The sequence below is a fragment of the Polistes dominula genome, unplaced genomic scaffold, assembly GCF_049000335.1.
Source record: "Polistes dominula isolate Pdom_NZ unplaced genomic scaffold, Pdom_raw_medaka contig_22, whole genome shotgun sequence".
Lineage (NCBI taxonomy): Eukaryota > Metazoa > Arthropoda > Insecta > Hymenoptera > Vespidae > Polistes > Polistes dominula.
This window is the reverse complement of record NW_028300966.1, coordinates 4,050,733-4,076,770: the sequence shown is the minus strand read 5'-3', so window position 1 is coordinate 4,076,770 and position 26,038 is coordinate 4,050,733. Positions and strand designations below refer to the sequence as shown.

The window sequence follows — 26,038 nt, the reverse complement described above, 5'->3', positions numbered from 1 at the left end:
AGTAAGATTGATAAAACGTATTCAATTTTATTAAACTTTCATTAACCACTTGCGCTACAAAGACGTGTCACCACGTCGAGATGCTTTTGTTTCAAAACAGCGAGGGCCGTGTACACCACATCGATAAGCGTTATCACAAATATGAAAATGACGTGGTCTACACGACGCGTAATAACAAAATTGTTTATACTAATAAGATAATTTTTATTAACTTATAATAATAAAATCGTAAAAATATATATAATTTGTTATATAATATTTATATTAATATAATATTATTATTATTATAATTCCCAATTGAGGCTGGTTGTAGGATTGGTCATCGGGCACTGGCACCTTAGAAAGCACCTTACGCGATTGGGCCTTACACAAGACTAAGTCTGTGGCAGGTGCGGCGAAGGGGAGGATACCCCCCTCCATCTCATAACTCAATGCGTTGGGCTTGCGGACGTCAGAAATGATGTCCTTGGGACCACCGCCAACAACTTCGACCTAGTGGGCTCAAAGGCGGCCAGACTGCTGCGCTTTGCAAGGGAGTCGGGGCTGCCCGCGGGACCGCTACGGTCATAGGTTTTTCCCGCAAGGGGCCCGGGCACAATGGTCCAGAGACTGAGCGCCCGGGTAAACAAACCTCAAGAAAAAAAAAAATTATTAATATAATTTATATTAGTATATTATATAATAAATTATATAATATATATTATAATATATATACTATATTATATAGTATATATATATAATAATTTACAATATATATATATTGTAAGTACTATATATATTATATTATATATAGTACTATATTATTATAGTATATATGTATATAATTTATTCTATTAATATAATATATATAATATAAATATCCTCTATATTATTATTATACAGGGTGGGTCACCACATTTTACCATCTAGATTTACGTTATCATTATTACGCGTAGCAGACAATGTTTTACATGGAGTTGAATGGCTTTAAAAGGGGTTCATACTGATGTTACTTTTTTTTTTAGGTGGACGTGTCAAGGACATATGAAGGTCATTAATGTTTTTTTAAACGGAATCATATATTTTTTATTGCATCATCTGATGCTCTTTCATATTATTTACAAAAAAGTATTAACCTATTTATATAAAAAAATTATTACTTTAGGAGATATTTCAATTTTTATGTCTATTTACAAAAGTGGTTCAATGTGGCAACCATTTGCATCAAAATACTTCCTGAATCGAGAAATTAATGACTCATTAACGTTTCTTAATGTATCTGATGTTATTTTCTTGCATTCATTGACGATACGATCCCTCATATCGACCATTGTAGTCGGAGGCTCAGCGTAAACTTTATTTTTTTAGTAGCCCAATAAGAAAAGTCGAGGAACGTTAGATCTGGTGAACTAGCCGGAAAATGAAAAAGTTGTCTCTTTGAGTGAGAGCCCAATTACAAAATTCTAAGCGTTTATAACTGTCATTTGCGGTCAGTTCTTGAACCTATGATACATGATATGAATGGTATTTGTGCTTTCTCAGTATGCGTAAAATGCTTTTGCGGCTAATTCCAGCTTGTCTTTCGATTTCACAAGGTCTAAAGGATGGATTTATCGTAACTGCGACTAACACTTCCCAAATCGTTGGATAGGACGGGGTGGGCCAGTTGTTTGTAAATGTAAAGATAGCTAGATATTCATGAAAGCAGCTCTTTTAGGAACTCCAAACTTTTTTTTCTGTATTGGTATCTATTTGAAGAAAATGTTTTTCAAATTTGTTGGAAAGCTGGATCCCTGTATATATTTTATTGACTATCATAGAATCCAGTTTTATTTATTCATCCTCATAATATATCAAATTATTGATAATGTCATTATCATTGACATTTTTATTCTCAATAATCATTTCGGTAAAATCATTTTCGTTGAAAGTGTAAAAACCTTTCCGCTGATGTTATGTAAGAGCGCAGTAATTTATGATAATAGCGTGGATGTGTTTTCGTTTACATTTCGATTAATGACAAAGAACGGAATAAAATGAACAGAGTGTCTTGGAGTGCACATATGTGACCATAATTATGAAAGTGGTCTAAGTCATATATCTCTTGTTTCGAGATATTTAAAGATTTATACTTGAACACTATATGAATTGTATACAATATTGAAATAACAAACATTATTTACTGATGTATTTTTGATAATATCGTGAAAATTACATTGAATTTATTTAGTTTATAATAATCCAGTGTAACTGATAAACTTATTTTTTATTAATTTTGACTCGGACTACTTTCATAATTATGGGCACATATATATAACTTAATATACAAATTTAACATATCAACCTACGTGATAAATTTTTTTATAAATGATTCTTTTTTATTTTTTTTTTTATTTTATCAGATATAACAAGACCGAAATTAAAAATAATGACTAGAAAACAAGATTTATCGTTAGTTATCGTGTCATTGACCTACTGACCAATTGGTTGAAAGGTTGGAAAGAAAAATAAAAGAAAAAAAAGAAAAAAGTTTTAATTACTAAAGAGGTCAATCGTAAGATCGCGTATTCGTTAACCGTACCTTAAACGTTTGTTTTTTATATCAAACTTATTTTAACTTGAGTTTCATGGAATTGTTTTTACGTTCGTTGATTAATACGAACTATGATTGCAAATAACTCCATTTTTTTCTCTCTCTCTCTCTCTCTCTCTTTTCTTTTTTTAAAGTTATACATCAAGAAGATATTTATTCCTTCTTCAGTTTTCTCTAAGGAAACAAACTCGTTTGAATAAAGAAAAAAAAAGAAAGAAAGAAAGAAAGAGAGAGAGAGAGAGAGAGAGAGAAAATAAAAAACAGGGCCGTACTTATATATTCGAAAAAATCCTAATTAAATTCTAAAATATATTTTATTTTGTAATTTTAATTTGCGTTTAAATTCGTTCGAAATACTTTAAATAATAATAATATTAATAATATAGAAATACATTCATTTGCATTGTAAAAAAATTATAATTAATAAAATAATATAGTTATAAAATATAATATTTAATATATATTTATCCTAATTATATTAAAATATTTATATTGTAAATATATATTATAATTATATTAAAATATTTATATAACAAATATATTATAATATATTTAATATTATATTTCATAACTATATTATTTTATTAATTATAAAAAAATTAATAACAATAAGATAAGATTTCTTTAAGAAACTTTTTATTAGTAATTATATGATTACAGATACTACATTATTATTATTAAATTATTATACATATTAATATTATTATTAATAAATTGCTTGTATAAATATTAAATTATTTATGAGAGATTAGTACAAATTTGAATGAATAATAATAAAATATATACTATTTGTTTTTTTTTTTTTAATATCAAAAGTTGTTCGTGAGAATTAAGGATCAAAAATATGACCTTCCCCTTCCCTTCCCCTAACTTTAACCCCATGAAGAGTTTAGGTCCCAGTTTGAGACTAATGCGCCTTATGATAAATGCGGCCCTGAGAGAGAAAGAAAGAGAGAGTGAGAGGAAGAGAAAACAGACTTTAGAAATTTATACGACTAATCTCAACGCATCTTTTCGAAGTTGCAGAAGAAAGAGAGAGAGAGAGAGAGTTGGAGAGAGAAATCCGCATGCTTCGAACTTCCTGGCCTTAATAATTCAAGTACCTTTACCCGTTTTCCCACACAGTTACGGTTGCATTTAATTAACATTCAGGAACATCGGGAGTAGGTCTTAGGTTCGTTCTAAATCCTAGGAATGAGAAGATAGGACGAATAATTGAGAAATATCGAACAACGTGACGAAAAGTTTTCCAATAAATCGATGCAAATTCAATTTAATCGATATTTTCTAACTACATCTACCTACTAACGAGAAATATGAATTTCTATTTTCTACAAAAAAAAAAAAGAAATATTTCATGAAAATATTATATTATACGTGATTAAGAATGATGTTTCGTTCTAATATTATTTAAATCAAATTAAAATTATCATTGCATAATTTTTCGTCAAATATAATATGTAGGATTTTTTTATTCGTATTATTTTTTATTTAGGATTATGAATATTATTATTGAAATTATTTAAAATGATATAATAAGTATTATCGTTTGGATGATATTTTTTACGCATTTTCTTTTTTAATTAGATAAACAAATTAAAATTTTTTTATTCATAATAAATATATTTAATTACTATCTAAAATTTTGCTTTGTCACAAAAATATAATTATTGTTAATAAACCTAAACACAAAATACAACCCTTAGACACAATTTACATCGATAACGAATAACCGATAATCGAATGAGTTATATACTTTCATTGAAACGAATAAAAATTAAAAATGATCTTTGAATAATTGAATGTAAATAAGACTCTAACTAGAAAATCTTGATTAGTAAAAACATTTATCTAATTAATGATAAGATTATTATCTAAACGTTTGTAGAATATAATTCGAACAATTTATTTGCACATATTTAAAATTGATCACGAATTATATCAACGATGTAATGTTATATTATTATTTTAAGATAACTTAAAATAATAAGTAATCAAAATAAGTAGATTACTAATATAACTATTCTTATATTATTCTATAATATGGGCCGCCTATTTTGAAAATAGCCTATCGCCATTTATGTTCGAATCGAAATATTGAAGGATTTGCGTTTCAATGCAATGAAAAATATACGTACAAGATACTAACGAGTTATACTGCTTAAATGTTTCTAAAGACTTTAAATTTATATTTTCTATTAAAATAGTGGCAATTATTAAGTAAACAATATGTGTTTTCTTACCACAAATGGAGTTAGGCATTTTTCAAAATTAACAATTAGATTCGTTATAAAATTTCGGAAGGACCCAAGTCCATTCAACATAAATTAAGATGCTTCAAATTGAAAAAAACAATACTCAATTTATTTTACATATCTTTAAAACACTTTAGAAACATAATTTATGCGATTCAAAACATTTTTTAACTACATAACGTACAAAATTACAAATATAACCTACAAAACAATTTGTCTGTAATAAGTCAATTATGTCCTTGAATTTTGTTGTTGTAATTTGTCTGATATTTTATATAGTAATGTTAATACAATATTTTCGAACTTTTTTGGTCTACTCCGACGTGGTAATAAATTCAGGATTTTTAAATTTTCATTCTCATTCATTGATGTCTTATAGAAAATTTGATACGGTTCATTTCTGACAAAACGCATTCAACATATTTTTAACCAGTTTATTGATTCTTCATCAGAATTCTTGACCCTTTTAAGAATTACGTCTTCTAATAATTTTGTTACTACAAAATCTCGTTATCTCATTTTATTTACAATAAAGTATTATCATATTTATTCGGAATATAAGCAACCTCAAATGCTTTATTGACACATAACATAAAATTGTACAATAACCAGCTGCAACCGGAAAATAATAAATGACGAATAAAGATAAGTCACTTTCAAAATAAACTTTTCGTCATACTATTGATCGACAAATTTTGTTGTTACTAAATCTTCATGATTTTAAATATATTTGTAACAAATTGCTTGAGAATGAAAAGATCATGTAAAAATGTAACTATTACGGTAATTAACTCGATTTTTTTGGAAAATAGAGATAGGCCACTTTCAAAATAGGCGGCCCATATAATAATATGAAATAATAATATATAAACTACTTTCTATATTATTAATAGAAACACAAGTATATTAGGAAACTAGTTTATTACTAAGAAAAAAAAATAAAAATTCAATTGAAATGGTGTGTTCAATTGAAATGAAATACATTGTGTAGTATTTGGTATTGACAATTATTGCAATGCACATATAACAAAAGAAAATATATCCAGGTTGCACATCGGAAATTGAAGTACACTATGGACCCACGTTTGATATCCAACGAATAATCGCATGAACATGTTAAAAAAAAACAGGATAGAGGAAGAGAGATATAGAAAAAAGAAGAATTTGGAAGAATATTATTTTTCATTTGATTCTATTTCTTTTTTTTTTTTTCGTTTGAACAATTCATCAAACACCAAAACAACGTAACCATTGTTTTAATAACAAATCTTTTTCTAAAACAAACATTAATCCCAGAGAAAAAGTTTTTCTTTTTATTAATTCAGTACTCTAATTGATGTATCACTCGATCGCGTATGTTTGTTTTTTTCATATTCTCTATAGAAAAAAATAATAAATAAAACAAAAATAAAATAAAATATAAAACAAAGTAAAGAGGATGAGAGAGAAAAGGAAGGAAAAACCATTCGACTGGTTAAAAATTCATGTCTTTTTTTCCGATTCAATTTTTGCTAAAATAAATGAAAAATTAAGCCAACCAATGGAATACTGTCTTTCTTTTTTTCTTATCTTATTTTTATTAATATTTTTATTATTGTTACAATTGCATTTTTCTTTGTTTTTCTTATTTTTCATTCCTTATTACATTATTATTATTATTATTATTATTATTATTATTATTAATATTATTATTATTATTTTTTTTTTCTATCATTATTGTTCTTTCGTTTAAACTCTTGTTAGATTTAATCGTTGGTAACATCAAACAATACGCTCGTTTAAGTTTCGTCGAGCCATGAGAAAGGGTTTTTTTCCTTGTTTTTTTTTTTTTATAAAGAAAAACAAAATCTAAAAAATAGTTGGTTGCGTTACATCAAGTCTTTCATCTCGATAATGGCCGTAAAAGTATAACGTCGAAATCACCATGGATAAAATAGCGGTCTTTAGACAACACAACAAAGAGTTTGATTTTATACGCTGGTGGATGAACAACACGCCCCAAACTTTTCACCCTTACACACGATATTACCTTTTTCTTTAAACCCTTTCGCGTATTTTTTTTTACCATCCTTCTTTCTCCTTCCTCTTCCTCTTTCTCTTTATCTTTATCTTTCCTATCTAATCTATACATCTATCTCTTTTTATAAATCTATTAACAAATTTATTTATGCTAAAATAATTATAATGTAAAAAGATTTTTGCACATTGATGATAACCATGTCTTACATTGATTTGTCTGACAAAAAAAAACACAAAATTATTAAAAATAATTTGAGATATCTCGAAAAAATAATTGTAAACAAGCAAAGATGATATGGACCGTTTATTTTGAAATTGGTGTAAGTCAACTTTCACTTTTTTCAAGAAAATTAAATAATTAGCATATCTGCTAATTAAAAAATTTAGACAAATTATATGAAGTTTGGCAATGTTTCTACTGATTTAATAATATATAATTTTTTTTATATAAATTTGTTTTAGGCTAATTTGACTAAACTAATGTCTATTTACGGGCTGCAAATCGACTTACACCACTTTCAAAATTAAACAATTGTAAAAATCGTTTAATTACAATTTTGAAAATTCAAATATCATTTAAAATATACTTAATATTAATCCAATTTTGTTTACAAATAATGACTAGATATAAAATAGAAGTAATATTTTTAATTTTAGACGTTCATTACATTGTTAAAATTTCAAAATATTGGTAGTATGTACTTATAATCTGCATATGGCAGTGTTTTGAAATATTCATGGTGCACAGGAGGTATATAAGGTAATAATTACTTGATATCTTTCTATTGTTCATAACTAATAAGTCTGACATCTTGGTACAAAAGCGCCAAGGCTATTTTTTCAAATTTTAGCGGGTTTTTAAGGTAATTTACAGTTTTAAATTCTTTATCCTTCATCGATATTTTATATAAAATAGTGTATGGTTCACTTATAAGAAACCTCATCCAACATATTTGCATCCAATTTACCTTTTCTCCAGTAATGTTTTTTCTTTATCTGTTTTTTTGATTGCGTTTTGAAGATTTTTTGTTGAAACGAAATTTTTTCGTTTTATTTCATGTAAAATGAATTTATTATGTTTTTTTTACATTGTGTTATTAAATCATAATAATCCTGTAGTTTATATAAGAAATTCTTTCTCCCTTCTTTTTCTTTTTGCCTGTGGAAATTGGATTTACACCACTTTCATAATCAATGATTAGGCAATTTCTTTTACCGAACAATTTTAAATTGTACAAAACATGGGCACTGTTAAAAAAAGTAAATACTAACGAGTTATTCATAAAAAGTTTACATTAAATTAAGCATAAATTACGGGATATCTCTTTTTTTTTTTTTAATGGACTTACACCAATTTCCAAAAAAACCGTCCATATTTTATCAACGATTTCGTTTTTTTATTTGATTTACAAGAAAAAAATGAAACAACTTTTGACCGTTCGAATTGTTTCTAAATTATTTTTTTTTTTAATTTAATTTTCTAATTAAACGATAAAAACAAATCGATCCGTTTTTGAGGCATGTCATTTCTAGACTATTATTAAAAAAAAAAACAAGAACAAAAACACCAGTGACAGGAATATTATTGGATCACAAAAAAAAGGAACTTTTACGTCAAAATTTTTGTTCAAACTGTTCGTCGAAGTGCAGTGTCAAAAAGTATAAAAAAACAAAAGAATAAAAAAAAACCCTAGAAAACATTTGCACCCCCCATTATTCGATGTTATTCTGTGTCGAACGAATTTGTAAAATAAATGAAAGAAAAAAAGAAACAAAAACAAAACAAAAGAAGACGATAAAAAAAGTTTAGGCCATTTTTTGTTTCGTTCGATCGCATCGATCCCTCGCGAAATATTCCAATTTTTTTTTTCTATCAAAAAAAAAGAAAAAGAAAGGGACACTGTGTATATTTCTATACCAGAACTCAATTTTTAGTTCGATAAATTTGCAATTTAATGGCACGAATCGTCGTCATCGTCGTCGTCGTAGTTGGTTTTTATCAGCTGATTCGACCAACGTGGGGAAAGAAAAAATATAAGACATTTAACAAAAAAGAAAAACAAGAAAAAAAGGTTGAAAAGGAGCAAAAATTACATGCGTACTAGCACAAACGTACGGGGATAAAAGAAAAAAGAAAAAAGAAAGAAGAAAAAAGAAAGAAGAAGAAATATAAATATGTATTCTCTTCTAGAATGGCATATCATATTTTATACTCTACTAGGTTTTTATTTTACACGAGAGAGAGAGAGAGAGAGAGAGAGAGAGTGGAAAAAACAAAAAAATAAAAAAAGATTCTAGAGAACATACATTTGTTTTCTGGTCCTCAAATTTTTACTATTCACTTTTTTTCCTTTTTTTATTGCAATTTTTTTGATGGTTTGTGGAACGAACGTTAAGAACATTAATATTTTCTCTCACCCACAGTATTTATAATATGCAACATATATATATATTATAATTATATTAATATATTTATAATATATAATATTATTATATTATTAATTTATTTATTAATTTTTTATTTATTAATATTATAAATTTTTGTATATATTTTTTTTATTTTATATATATTCTACTCGCTTTAAACATGCGTCCACGATTTATCGCGCCATTAATATAATTACAAAATAATAATAATAAATACAATTAGAATAATAAATATAACAAATATTTTAATCAAATTCGAATCCTCTAATTATAAATCATATTTCGATATATTATATCGAATATATAAATATATATATATATATTATCTCTGAATTAGATTACATTATATAACATGATGCATATATGTGTAAATAAATGCATACGCTTACCCCTGAAACTTAAATCAATAAGCAATTATATATAATAAACATTTTAATTTCAATATAATATACATATCTATATATCTATAAATATACATGTATAACCATTCATACATATATGTACGTGTCAATGTGTGAATTTATTATGTGTATGAGTAATCAACGTGTATAAAAGTACGTATTGTAATAAACATAAACGTATATATACGTAATGTAATACGAATAGTTCACATAATGAAAATTTAACAATATCGGGGACTCTCTCATTCATCTCTGCGAATATTTAAACGTTTAGATATGTCATATGATATATTATATAAATATGTTTAACTAACGGGACGGAGGAAGGGAGTAGAAATTACTACTGTGTACACAATGGGAACATTAATATCAAAGTTTGTACAAATAGCATAATCATTTCTACACGAGAGTCCCAATCAAAAAGTATACAAAATTGCGTAAATTCATTTGTTAATATTTAATGTTTTTTAAATCGTTTAATAGTAATTTACTATAACAACATTATTGATATTACCCGAGACACACAATTTTACAAATCAAGAAGTAAGAAAACAAATATTATTTTCGTTTTGGATTAATTTTTTTGTATCCTTCTATGTCTAATTAAAATTTAGTAGTCGTTTTAATTTACAATACATAATTATAATAATAAAATACGAATAACATATAATGTATATCTATTGTAGGTAACAAAAAAATCTGTTGATATTATAGCTCGACTGATAAAAATGTAACTTCGATCGATAAATTTATCAGAATGAAATCTACGTTACCGACATATTATATTAACGTTTTCAATTTTACCGATATACGATCGATAATTAAAATTACAACAAAGCGATAACACTATACATAACCTTTAGGTGTTAAGGAAAAAAAGAAAAAAATTGATAAAAAAAAGTTAAATAAAGAAAAATCTCAAACAAAATGAGATATTAAATTACTGTCAAATGTATATTACAATTGTCATTCTGAGAATGTTTTAATGTTAAATATACCATAATAAAATAAAATAAAATAATACAAGAACCCTACAAGTTACGTTTAAACTAGTAATATGATTATTCATTTTATTTTGTTGTTGTGTTGTTGTTAATATTTGTAAAAAAAAATCTCATCAATAACAATTTCTAGCCAACTTTATCGAACCAAGTTTATTTATAATTATCTTATAGTTATCTTCTAAAATTTAAATAATTATCTGTATAATAATATACTATATAAATATATAATATATAAATTAATAATATAATATTATATTAATGTAATTACAATAAATTATAAAATATTATATTATAATTATATTAATATAATATTATTCTATATTAATTTATATATTATTTATATAATTATATAATATATAAATAATATAGTAATATAATATTAATATAATTATATAATATATATTAGTATAATAGATATAATTATTATTATTAATACTAAAATATTATTATATATATTACTATTATATATTGTATATTAATATTAGTATTACAATATATTAACAATAATTATAATAATATATATCATAATTACATTAATAATATAATATATATATAATTAATATTATAAAATATAATATAAAATATATAGTATTTAATATAATATAATATATAATAAAAAATATAATATAATATTATATACTATATATAAATTAATATAATATAATATTAATAATTATTTATAACCAATTATAATTATCATTGAATAAAAATTAATCAGTTAGTCCTAAAACCATCAAAAAAAATAAAAACACTATAATAAAAGGGGGGTTGTTCTTATCAATGATGATCAAGTGTCCTGAAACGGAAAACCCGAAACGTAGTATAACGTTGACGTAAATCCGGATTCGACGAAAAAGGTTAATAAAGTTGAGAGTTAACCTAAGAGAGGGGGTAAGTAAAGGATAAAAAGGGGTTGAACAATAGAGGGTTAGCAAGGAAAGTTAGGAAAGAGAGGTCAAAGAGCGCAAGTCTCTGGTTCCGTACCGCGTCGTTTATGAGCGGAACGTGGAGCAAGTTGTGGAAGGTGGACGGGAGTCACGCGAACTTTATCATTCTGCAGTGTAGCTCTTCGCAGTAACTAAGGAAAAAAAAAACCTCTACACACGAAATAATAACATAATAATAATAAACCTTATTTTAAAGAAAAAACGGGGGGAATGGTTGATCATTAAATTCTTTATTTTTATTTGTTCAAAAAATTAAAAAGAAAGGAACAAAATGAGAGGTCCTTGTTTAATCCTATTAATTTTCATTCAACGCGTCGTTTACATTTGTATCCTTCTCGACAGGATTTCATTCGGTCATAGTCAAAATACTTACGCACGACAAGGATTGGGTCGTGTTCAACCCACTGTCATAATACCTAATCAAGGAATAGTTGCTGGCAAAGAGGTATTACTACTTTATTATTGTTATTCATTATATTTTCGTTTTGTATTAAATTAGTTGATGAAAAATTGTTCGAAAGTTAGATTTATCAAAACCCCTGGTAGCACAAAATATTGAAAAATATTGAATGCACATGTGTATTTAATATTTAATTATTATTAAATATATAATTAAATATTAATTATTTAATTTTATTATAATTAAAATTATTTAATATTATTATATTAACCCTCTATGGGCCCGTGTAACTTTCAAGTAACATATTCATTTTTCAGCATTTTACTAAACAATTTTAATTTTTTTAATGAAATGTCATATTCATCTTAATTTTTAAATCTTTCCGAGACAACTAATACCATATACATGATGGTTACTAGCATAATTAACATAAAATAACAAAATAAATGTTGTACCAACTGTCTGTAGTAAAAGCAAGTGAAACCTTCTTTTTTCATTGATATTATTTTTGTTTCTGTCGGTATTTACCGAATAAAAAATTATTTATATAGTAGTTCTGAATTTGAAAATCCATAAAAACTAATTTTTTTGTATTTCAAATATCATTTTTTTAATATTTTGTTATGTTATATAAGCAAAACTGTTCATTGCATTCTGTAAGACCCAGGAATCAATTTAACTTATTACCATTTAAAATTAAAATTGCATCCTGTCTACGTCAGGAGTACAAAGGAATCCGTAAAAAAAAGGACCTTTTTTTCCACCAATGTAGATAAACAATTTTAAAGAATATAAAAAGATGACCAAGTACAATATTTCCATCAAAGGACGTGCGAAAAGATGAAGTATATTTATATATATTTATTTGTAACGTCAAGTGAAAACTGTTTCGTAGAATTTCACGCTTAAGTTTTTATACATAAAAGTTCGAATATTATAGGCCGTTGTTACCTGAAAGTCACATATTGAATATACTGCAATAAAATTGTTTAAACAAAAAAATTTTGGTTCATTTGCATATACATGTTTATAATTGCTGATTTTTAATTCTCCTAATTTTTTTGGATTGAAAAAAAAAATTTGGCCCACCAAGAGGGTTAATATAATAATATCAAATATTTAATATTTAATTATTTAATACTATTTAATATTAATTACACATGTATTCAATATTTTTCAATATTTTGTGCTACTAGGGTTATTTGATTCAATTTATTTTTTTTTTACTGAAATATAAATAAAATATAATTTTAATGTATTTAAATAATATATTGTTCCATTATTAATCACAAATTTCCATCATTGATAAAACTTTAATTTTACTTATCCTAGATTAATTATTTAAAGAGAAACTCAAAAAAGAAAGAAACAAAAAAAAAAACAAAGCAGAGCTTTGAATGTTTTACAAACTGATCAACCACCACCCCGATTCGTATATTCCAATTTGAAATTCATTTTCCGCGTTTGAAAGTTTAACCAAAGTGCTCAGTGGTAAAATATCCTCACTCTCTTTATATAAAGGATGAGTTTAAAATTTACATTTAAATAGGAACACGTGCGAACATTTTATGTTATTTGAAAATTGATGAGATGGATTTACCTCTCTTCCATTTATTTTCCATCGTTATCTTCTTCTTTTCTTTTTTTTTACAAATAAATGAGAAATGTTTTTTCTTTCGAAAATAATCAATTATTCTTTTTAGATCGTAACCCCCCCCTCCCATAATCGTTTATAAAGAATATTCCAATGTTCTTATAATTTAACATAACAATCTCCTATTTCATTTTTAAATTCTTTTCATAGTTAGAATTTCGACGCAAAATCTTGACTAATGTTCAAATCTATTTACGTGTATGTGGGTGTTCATGTGTGTGTGTGTGTGTGTGTGTGTGTGTGTATGTGTAGATTCGCGAAGATAGATGATGAATCAGAAAAATCCTACTTTTAACGATGATACATATTGGGAAGAACGTAATTGATGAAAAAAGAAAAAAAAAAAGTTAAATTTAATAAGCGAAATAATTATTAACAATTTTTTTATAGATGATTAATTCGAAATTGAAATACAAAATTACTGACTAAGCAAAAAAATTGAACTTGAATCGTGAGTAAAAGTAGCATAATCGAAAACTAGCATCAAGATTTTAACGTCGTGATTATTTTCTTCCCAGTAGTAACTAAAAAAATGTTTTAATCATCTTTTGGCCTAATTTCTACATTAATATGATTTCATTTATTATTCATTCTTTTTACGGATTTAGAAGGTTTGTTTCATATACAAATATTTATCACATTTTTTGCAAGTATTCGAACTTATAATTTATTATATATTTTATATATAATTTTAATTATATTATATATAAATTATATATATTATTATATGAAAATATAATAAAATAATATATTAATTATATTAATATTAATTATAACATATTATATATAATACATTAATATATTATAATTAATTTGTATTAATTATAATATAATATAATAAATATATTATTAAAAAATAATGTAAATATATATTAATTATATATTAATTATATGAAATTAATAATAAAATAATATATTAAAAATTTATAATAAATTATATATAAATTTATTATTATGCATTTTATATATATTTTATTATATTATTTATTTACCATATATTTTTATGGGAAGAGTCCATAGTTAATAATAAAACATATATTATATTTATATTTTTATATCATAATCGAAGAAATAAATGAAAAAAAGAAAAGAAGAATGTTATTTAACTAAACGATATATGGTATTGACCTTAATTCATTCAGGTGACTATAGGTAGAGGTCAAAAGGTGATACAATATCTTGGCATACCTTATGCTCAACCTCCGACAGGACAATTACGTTTTTCCATACCGGTAACGGATCCTCTTCCATCATGGGACGGAATACGAAACGCTAGTGAATATGGTCCATCGTGTCAGCAGGTATCAAATCGTTTGAAACTGCATGAGAAGCTTTACGCACGATTATTACCACCTGACCAACCTGATCCTGGTATGAGCGAGGATTGTTTGTTTCTAAACATTTTTGTACCCGATGGTAAGTTCAATTCATTTCAAATTATAATTATCTTTAACAATAAACAAATGTACAAACAAAAAATACGATAAAATTAATAAACGATATAGAGAGTGTTACTTTTACTAAATTGTATAGTATCAAAAATACAATAAATTTTTATTAGTATAAAATTATTGTTAAATATTTATAATGTATTAGTATAAAAAAATGTTTAAATAAAATATTAATAATATAATTAAATAAAATTATTATATATTAATATATATTTAATAATATATTAAATGAAAATATTTAATAATTTATTAAATATATTAATATTAATTATAAATTAATATCAATATTAATATATAATATTAATATTTTTAATAAATATTTAATATAAAAATATATTAATATATTATTTTAATTTATTAAAATATTTAATTAATAATAATTAAAAATATATTAAATTAAATATTTAATAAAAAAAATTATATTTATATTATTTAAAAAAAATTTAATAAAACTTATAATACTATAAAATTTTATAGCATTTTAGATACTATAAAATTACTACAATTTTACTAGGATTACTAAAATTGTATAATATCGGGATAAGAAAATTTATTTAACACTAGATTTACGTACTGTGAGCCAATTTGACTTATTAAAAATTGTGTTACTATATATATGTAATTGAAATATTATTTTTTAAAAACATGTTGCTTTTTTGTTATGTAATGAAATATACGGTAATAATAATCTACTCATTCAAACAATGTTTGTAAGTCATTAAAAAATAATAAACATAACATCCGTAAAAATCTAGTGGTTATTCTCGATTAAAGTTAGTTCTTGAATAAAGAAAAATTTCATTGCAACGTATTATGCAATGAAAAAAATATTTTTCAAAAAAAAATTCTAATTAAATGTTCTACGATTAGCAATTTAAAAAAATTTGAACATTGAAATGTAAATTAATTAGTAAAAAAAAAAAAAGATTATTACGTTTGTTTATTTCTAAATACGTAATAATTAAAAAGTAAAATTCCAAAAAGTCGATTAATATTTAATAATTTTAATGAATGAACAAAATTTGTTTAAAATACTTATTAATACTAAAAATTAACAAAAAGAAATAAAATATTAAATATTATATTTAACAAGATTTAAATCTAATAATTCTATTTAATACATACATATATATATATATATATAAATAAAAAAATAAAAATAAAATTCGAAATATCAATGACTTATTTTTACATTAAACAAAATAATCAAAATTCCGTTTAAAAAAGAAATACAGATAAAATAAAAAATATACTATTTAATTCGAACGAACTAATGTATTCGAAACAAAAAATAAAAAATAAAAATAAAAATTCGAAGAATGAAATTTCGTATTTAATAATTCTAATGCATAAACAAAATTTGTTTAAAATACTTATTAAATGTTGATATATATAACACGCCTACTAAAAATTAACAAAAAGAAATAAAATATTAAATATTATATTTAACAAGATTTAAATCTAATAATTCTATTTAATACATACATACATATATATATAAATAAAAAAATAAAAATAAAATTCGAAATATCAATGACTTATTTTTACATTAAACAAACTAATCAGAATTTCATTAAGAAAAAAAAATACAAATAAAATAAAAAATATACTAATTAATTATTCGAAACAAAAAATAAATAAAATAAAAATAAAAAATCGAAGAATGAAATTTCGTGAGCAGAAGAACATAATTAAAAATCTTTGTCGAGCATAAATCTGACGTCAGGAGTATATTTAAAAACTCACATCAGTTTCATTTATCCGCTATATCTACAAATATTTCTTTCTCTTTTTCTCTCTCTCTCTCTCTCACTCTCATACATACTATATATATATATATATATAAGAACAATATCGGATGATAGTAATAGTTTAGTCGATCATGGATAAAACGATTCATTCGTGAGTCATCATTACATTTCCTTCTATATTTTCAATGCGGTATCTATGTATATTGTATTAAACGAATAAGATTACTTAAAAGACGACTCAGCAAACAGACAAGAATATTTAACCTTTATTCTTCAATGCCAAGGCCAATTTATTAGACAATATATATATATAGACGAGACGACGTAGAAAAAAAAAGAAAATAATCAAAGAGTAATAGAAGTAATCTTTTCTAACTTCTTCTTTCTCGTTCTTTTTTTTTTTTAATCGAATCTATATAATTAATATTATTATTATTATGTATTATCATTATTATATTCCGTAGAACATAATATATGTTATATATATATAATATATATATAACAGTAATATTTAAATGTACTCAACAATTCTCTCTTTTTCTTTCCCACGTTTTTTTTCTTCATACAAATTAATTCCTATTTTTAATTAAAATATTATAATTTTTGAAGGAATAAAAAAATAAAAGTAACTTAGAAATGTTAAAAGGTCATGTTAATATTAACGAGAATTAAATTTCAAGATTAATATTAATTAAACATAAATTAATTAATAATTAATTAGGAATTATAGTTAGTATGGCTTATAGTTAAATTATTGCAACAACAACAACAACAAAATAAAAAAACATTATTTTATATTATGTTCGATGTTACTACAAATTAATTTATAGAGTAAAATAAATCATAGGACTAATATTTCTTCAATATTATTAACCCTAGTAGCACAAAATATTGAAAAATATTGAATACATATATATTTAATATTAAAAAGAGATTTAATGTTTTTTTAATATTAAATACATATGTATTCAATATTTTTCAATATTTTGTGCTACTAGGGTGTATTAAGTCACTGTCATAATTATTACTAAATATAAAATATTACCCAAAAAAAAAAAAATAAAACAAATTATATTATAATTCATTCAACGTTAGAAAATATTGATTTCTATTATAAAACAAACGAGAATAAAATTCAATTATTCTAATGTATTTCATTTTACAATAAGCTTCCCCACTATTATGATATTTGGGTCATGAATACAAAAAAGCAAAATGATAAATAATAGATAAAGAAAAATTCGATTAAATCGGGGAGATTTTTTGTAAGATACTAAGCTAACTAACATATGATCTGTTTCGATCGTTTGATGGTGAACAACGCGACAAATGGATATGAAAGTTGTAGGAAAATCACGGTTAGATACGAGCTTTTCTCTCTCTCTCTCTCTCTTTCTTTGTTTATGTGTATATGTATATGTGTGTGTATGTGTGTGTATTTCTTCAATGTTTCTCTTTCTTTAGACGATGAATGTCGATCGATACATACGAGTATAAACCAGCAACACGCGATCTCCTTTAAGGGTCGCTAGAGATGTCGACATACGATACGAAAGGGGCGAGTCACGAAAGTCTCTTCTCCCTTTCCCTTATTTTCTTCAAGCCCTTCTTCTTCTTCTTCTTCTTCTTCTTCTTCTTCTTTTTCTTCTTCTTCTTCTTACATGCCTCTCTCTCTCTCTCTCTCTCTCTCTCTCTCTCTCTCTTTCTCTCTTTCTCTCTTTCTCTGTTGCTTCCTTACGATAACGTCACGTCAAAATGTATTTTGCCTAAACCACCACCAAGCTTTTCCCTCTTACCACCCCATAAGAAATTTTCCTAATTCTTTTTTTCTTTCTTTCTTTCTTTCTTATTTTCTTTTTCTTTCTTTCTTTCTTCTACTTCTTTTTATTCCTGTGTGTTTTATTCTTTCTGTAATATTCAAAAGTTAAATCAAGTTCAAGTTCGATCAAATCTAAAAGGATTTTTTTTTCATTACGTGTATGTTTTATTCGTTTTTTTCTTTTTTAATATTCAAAAGTTAAATCAAGTTCAAGTTCGATCAAATCTAAAAGGGTTCATTTTTTTTCATTTTTTCTTTTTTCTTTTTCTTTTTTATCAACTCCGATATTCTTTAACCCATTCGAGACCACGATTTTTTTCGAACACGGTTCTTAAGAGCCATTTCTTTCTTTTTTTTTGTTATATTGCCGATTTTACAATGCCAGATTTTGTTTTTCTATACTTTAACCCTTTGAGTGCTATGGACGCATATATGCGTTTAGTAAAAATTACTAACCTAATTTTTCGAAGCATATACGTGTTTGTTAATATTATAGTAAAATAATTTAATATTTATATTAATCAATTTAATTATATTCAAAAACAAAACATCAATTATTAAATATAACTTATTATTAGAATCTGATTAATAATAAATTATTCTGGTCCTACAGAAACATTTTAGGTAAAAGTATTCAACATTCAAAGGGTTACCCCATATGAGACCATAACTTTTTTCGAACACGGTTCTTAAGAATTATTATAATTATTTCTTTTTTTTTTATATTGCCAATTTTACAATGTTAAATTTTGTTTTTCTATACTTTAAAGATATTATTTATACAAAAAAAAAAGTCTCATTTCGACTAATACTTTACTCAAAATAACTAATAATAGAAAAGTATTTTGGCACACACGTTGTGCAAGTGATTTCGAATGGGTTAATTAATATAAAACGTTCATATTTGTTCAGTAATAGTCATCATTTATACACGTTTTTTTATTTATATTAGAGAGTTGTCGTATTATTTATTTTTTTTTCTAATTTTTTTTTTTTTTTTTATTTTATTTGATCAATGAAACCCACCGAAATAAAATGAATTTGACTAATAGTCTTACTTAGAATTTCTAATCTTTCAGTTTAATATTTTTCTTTTAATATTTTTATTGTTTTATTTTTTTTTATTTTTTATAATTAAATAGTACAGAGATTTGTGACACTTTTAAAAAATTCAATTTATTATTTTTTTATCGATTATATTCTATGCGGTCAACGAAACAATATTTTATGTCAACTATGAGAAATTGTTTTATTCTTCTTTTTTTTTTTTTAGAGGTTGAAAATGTTCTCATCAATGTTTACATAAAATATTGTTCTATAAAGAGAAATATTGAAAATTTTTATATATTTTTTAAATATAATCAAAATGTGTACTGCATTATGCACTTATGAACATTCTTCGATAATAACGACAACCCTTATTTCTATATATATATTAATTATCAATTATTTGTATAATATAAATATGAATTATTTATTTTTCTTTTTTTTTTTTGTAATTTATTTTATTAATCTATATATAACGATTTTGGCAAAAACGCTTTTGTTTTGAAACACTTTATGTGGACCATTTTGTATAAGTATTATCAATATCCATAATACTACAAAATTTCTTTTACAACTATATAATGACTATAATTATAATTAATATTAATAATTAATAATACAATTATTATCAATAATACTATTATTATTATTATTATTATTATTATTATTATTACCATTATTTTCTTATAATATTTACAATTCTCAAAAGTTAAATATACATTAACACGTAAGAGTGGAGAGGGGGTGGAAAAGGTGTAGGTAAAAAATTCGGTTAGATCATTTTATTATTCGAATATAATCGAACCCCACGAATCACATTTAATCAGTCGACTCAAAAATAAACAAATCGGTCGAGATTAGGATCGTTCTATTAAACTTAACGACGATTACTATGCAACCAGACAAAAAAATAAAAAGAAAGAAATTATGATCGATTGGTTTCGAACAGAAGAACAGAAGGTGTTAGCAGGAATGATGATAGTACAGGAGGGTGGTTGTAATGGGGGTATTTAAAAAGAAATTCGTGACGCAAACTTCCGGATAGTGTCAAGGTTAGGTCAAAAGAAATTCAGGACGTTGCACGAGGAGGACTCATTAGATTGTACGATATTCAAACAGGGTCCATGCGCAGAATGAAAATGGAACAACGTGTGTTCTTATCATCAACAAGCACGCGCCATTGCGACGCCAATTATCATTAGAAAGAAAGAGAGAGAGAGAGTTCATTTTCCTTTAACCAATAAAATTGCGTTATTAACCAACATATTATACACTTATACAATCCGATACTTAATTTAAATACCGTTGATGTACATTATACTCCTTATGTGAATATTAAAAAATTAATATTTATTGAGCACACGAAAATTCTAGATTTTAATTAAAAATATTAAAAACGTTATTTTCTAGAACTTATTCGTCGTATAAAATAAAAAATAAATATTTACTATATGGAAAAAAAAAATAAATTCCAGATTTTAATAAAAAATATTTAAAATGTTATTTGCTAATACGTATATTCGTCGTGTAAAATAAAAATTAATATTTACTATATAAAAAAATTAATTCCAAATTTTAATAAGAAATATTAAAAATGTTATTTGCTAATACATATTCGTCGTATAAAATTAAAAATTAATATTTACTATATCAAAGAAAATACTCTAAATTTTAATAAAAAAATATTAAACATGTTGTTTACTGATACGTATTCGTAGTTTGAAATAAAACAATTAGTATTTACTATATAAAAAAACAAAAAGAAATTCCAAATTTTAATAAATATTAAAATTGTCATTAATTGAATAAAAAGTTAATCAAACTACTACGTATTTTATGTTGAAAGAACAGAACAAAAAATAATTTAATTATTCTATTTGATATTAGGTGCAACAATTAATTCTGTGTCTTGATATTAATCTAATCCCGTGAAAAATTTTTCAAACTAAATTCCACAGTTAAATAATTCCGACATATTTACTTTCTTATAAATATATATGGCCAATAAATTTCCACGATAAAACGAAATACATTGTTTGTTTAAAAGGTTTTTCTGGGGGAAAAAAACTTAGCCTGCCACTGTTACTTTCATTTTCATCGTCATTCACATTTTCATATTCACATATCATTTTGTATTATTTTGTATTATTTTTCTTTTTTTTCATTTTTTTTTCCTTACTTTTTTTTATATCTTAATAATCCTCCTTAGCGTGTCCCAGTGTAATATCCACGAAGATTAGTAATTTTTTCTTTTTAATTCCAAATGATTACGAAAATAAACGTAAGAACAAACTGAAATTAGAAAGAAGTTTCTTTTTTAATAATTGTTACGTGATTCGAAGTAATATCAAACAACAAAGTTTGTAGATCATTTTTCCGTACAATCGTGACACACTTTTAGAGTAAATAATATCTAAAAAAAATAATAATAACATTAGCTTGAAAATGATTAACTAATTTTACGAAAGGACTGTTTTATCGTGGTTTGTGTGTTTGTGTGTGTTTAATCTTTATAAAACATGTTTCATCTTTTTAATAATTCTCATTCACATGTTTCAAGGTAATTTTAAAAAAGTTCATACAACATTTTTCCAGGATGATCGCGAATTATCTGAACAATAATAATAATACTAATAACATTCAATTTGAAAGAGTCAATTTATCATTCTTATTTAATCTTTTTATGTATTATATTTTGCTCATTTTTAATAATCTTCGTCCCGTGAGTAAAAGTCATTTCCAAGGATTTCATATATGACGATCAACCAAATATTTAATAATTGTTAGAATTTATTATACGACAATGATCTAATAATTTGAAAAAAAAAAACAGAATACCAAAAAAAGTGAACAGTTTCTGATTCGATAAAAATAATATACATCTACCAAATTATTTATATTTTTCTACGAACGATCGTATCTAATTACAAAAAAAAACTCATCTACCTATAATAAAAAGAAAAAATAAATAAAATACTATAAAATGTAATAAAATAAAATAAAATAAAATAAAATGGATATTAAAATAAAAATTAATAATTATTAAAAACATTAATTTTACTTATTATTTAAATTATTAATTAAAATAATAATAATCATAATAATAAATGTTGGTCAACTTTGATATGATTTTATGGATAAGTGTAATTTATCATTTTCGTGTACATTCAACTGTAGGAGAAAATAAATTAACGTAGATAAGAGAAGGACGAAATAAATCACGATGTTATTTTTTTCCTGTCTCTGTTTCTTTCTCTCTCTCTCTCTCTCTCTCTCTCTCTCTCTCTCTCTCTCTCTCTCTCTCTATTTCTTTTTGTCTCGTTGTAATAATTATGAAATTTATGCAGCCAAACCACGTCCAACCGAAGGATGGCCAGTAATGGTTTGGTTTCACAGTGGTGACTTTAATACAGGAACTCCAAAAATTTGGGACGCTTCAATTTTCGTCACGAAACAAAAGGTCAGAATAATTCTTATTACAATATTTTATTATTCATTTTTGAATTATTTTATTTACCGATAAATTTTAATCTTTTTTTCTTTCAAGTACGAAGTTCCTTTAAAAATAAAAACAAAAAATAAACATAGTTTCAAATAAAACAGTAGGTAGATTTTAAACCTCTGTCATAAGTTAACACGAAATTCTACTACTCGACTTATCAACACGATCGATCGTCAAAACTCTTCGTGCAAATGAAGATAATCAAATGATTAAAACTTGATTCTTCCACACGTAGAATGAATAATCTATTTTTTTATTTATGTAACATAATTATATAATACAATAATTAACAAATAAAATATACATATATATGACAGACTTTTGATTTGATAAAAATAATTAAATTGAAGGCAATTATTCATTCTGTTAATTTTTTTTATTTTCAACAATCGATCGTATTTTATTAAAAAAAAAAACAATAATAAAATGTTCGATGCAGTCCAGATATTATTAGACTATTCGATATCTATAAAAAAAAAAGAAATGAAATAGTAAAATAAAACATACCTAATTTACGGTACCCGCAGGTAGTGGTGGTAACAGTGGCGTATCGTTTGAACATTCTCGGATTCTTCACAACGACGGACGGGGAAGCACCAGGCAATTATGGTATGTTCGATCAAATAGCGGCATTGGATTGGATAAAGGGAAATATCGAACGATTCGAAGGTTCGCCAACGGACGTGACAATATACGGTCACAGTTCAGGTGCCATATGCGTAGGCTTACACATGATGAGTCCACTTAGCAGAGGAAAATTTTCTAAAGCTATAGCAATGAGTGGGGATGCCATTGGATCGGTAGGTTCAGCACAAACTGAGCTACCTATAGTCGACATAATAGCTGAGAAATTTGGTTGTTATCGTCATCCGACAACTAAATTAATGGAATGTTTACGTCGAGTAGACGTGTCAATTTTGGTGGAACAAGCGTCGGATATCGAAACATGGGGTCCGATCGTTGACGCTGAAATCAATAACAGTAGCGAACCATTTTTACCTGAACACCCAAAATATATACTAACTGGTGGTAACTTCAATGCGGTACCATTGATCGTTGGTTACACGAAGAACGAACAAGCATTGGCTTATATTGAATCGATTACGACAGGTGAGTCGAGTGATGACGGTTTATTGTCAGAAAAAAAATTCGAGACTATGATTATCGAGGAATCAACAGCGGCCATTGCTAGTCCAGAAGAGAACAGTACGTGCGAAATGAAACCGGAAATGTTATCAGATGCAATTTTATTCTATTATAAACCTCATCCACCTAACGACGATCAAGCTTTATTAAGGGACAAGTATCTCGAGTTACAAAGAGACAAAAATTTTGCCTCGGGTTTGACCCTATTAGCCGGGGAATTATCCAAACAGGAAAGGTCTTACGTTTACAGATTCGATTATCGTCCTAAAACTGATTTTATGGTACGCGACGTACCCGAATGGGCTGGCGTACCTCACATGTTCGAGCTACCCTTCGTTTGGGGTATACCCTTAACAACTACGGTCCAATGGAACCCAGCTGATAAAAAAATGTCCGAGGTGATGATGATGATGTTAGCTAATTTCGCTAAAACATCTAATCCGTCGTTGCACAATGTCAAATGGAATCCATACACGATCAACGATCCTGGGATATTAATTATTGATAGAAATATCGACATGAACGAGCCAAATGTTATCGATTATAAAGCATTCGCATTTTGGAACGAATACTATCCGAAAGTTGTCGAAGAAGCTAGCAATAATTGTTGCAACGTCACGAGCTCCGCTACGAGATGGAAATATCATGCCGAGTTTTTCTCCATACAATTATTAATCCTAATTGTAGTAATAACTTTGTATACGTAATTGCTCTTTTGTTCCTTGTTAAACGAAGAATACACATCTGTTAGATTTCTTCAAAATTTTTATCGAAACGGTATGAGAACCTTCGAAATTTCTATTCTCCCGTTATTGTGTAAGACTTACCTGAAAAAAAAGAAAGAAATTTAATAATAGCGACATCGTTTTTCGATACACTGTGATATTTTTGGCACGCTGCATAGAAATATCGTTTGTTGTTCTCTATTATGAACGGATTAACAGTTTTATGATTTTTCTTAATAATTCAATAGGATAATCGATATCGTTTGCTTAAAACAATTTGATTTTTAATTACGTCCATATTACGTACTAATAGATATCGTTTGCTTAAAACAATTTGATTTTTAATTACGTCCATATTACGTACTAATAGTTATGTAGTAATTGTATCTTAAAAATTAAACCATTTACGCGCGCACATATATATATAATAAATGTATGCGTGTATGTACGTATGAATGAATGCTAGCTAAAGAGGAAGAAAGAAAATGTCCGACTGTCCATTCAAATTGCTTACCTAAACAACAGAAGAAGTGCCTTCCGAATTAGCGGAATTGTACCAAACGTTGTAAAGCGGTTTTACCGAGAAACAAAATTTATTTTAAGAAATGTTAATAATAATTATATTAAGTGCACGTTGACAAACGTCATTAGAATAAGAGAGAAAAGAAAAAAGAATAAAGGTATATATATCTATAAAAAAATAAAAAATAAAAAGAAAAAAAATTAATACGCGAGTAGTTATACACTGTATAACAAAAATTGAATGCATATAAAAAAATATATATACCCCTATAATTTTCCTTTAGTTCATTTCTAGTTAAATCAAATAGAATTCTTTCCAGTGTAACTGTTGTAATCATCTCCTGAAGAAGATACATAAAAAAATATTTCTAAAAAGAAATTATGAAGAAGAAGAAA

The 26,038-nt window shown here is 25.1% G+C and overlaps 1 protein-coding gene and 1 long non-coding RNA gene across 2 annotated transcripts; one reads left to right on the top strand and one right to left on the bottom strand.

The window, feature by feature from the left end:
- Positions 1 to 180: 180 nt before the first annotated feature.
- Positions 181 to 14,988, bottom strand: LOC149032466 (uncharacterized). Its single transcript, XR_016176727.1, has 2 exons — positions 14,868 to 14,988; positions 181 to 631 (listed from the first exon to the last, which is right to left on the bottom strand). It is a non-coding gene; the product is annotated as an uncharacterized LOC149032466 (long non-coding RNA).
- On the top strand, positions 11,408 to 25,431 carry LOC107063694 (acetylcholinesterase). The gene is made up of 4 exons (XM_015315674.2): positions 11,408 to 12,070; positions 14,822 to 15,095; positions 23,095 to 23,207; positions 23,777 to 25,431. Exons 1-4 carry the CDS (start codon positions 11,897 to 11,899, stop codon positions 25,100 to 25,102), a joined length of 1,887 nt encoding a protein of 628 aa, XP_015171160.1. The 5' UTR covers positions 11,408 to 11,896; the 3' UTR covers positions 25,103 to 25,431.
- The last annotated feature ends 607 nt before the right edge of the window (positions 25,432 to 26,038 follow it).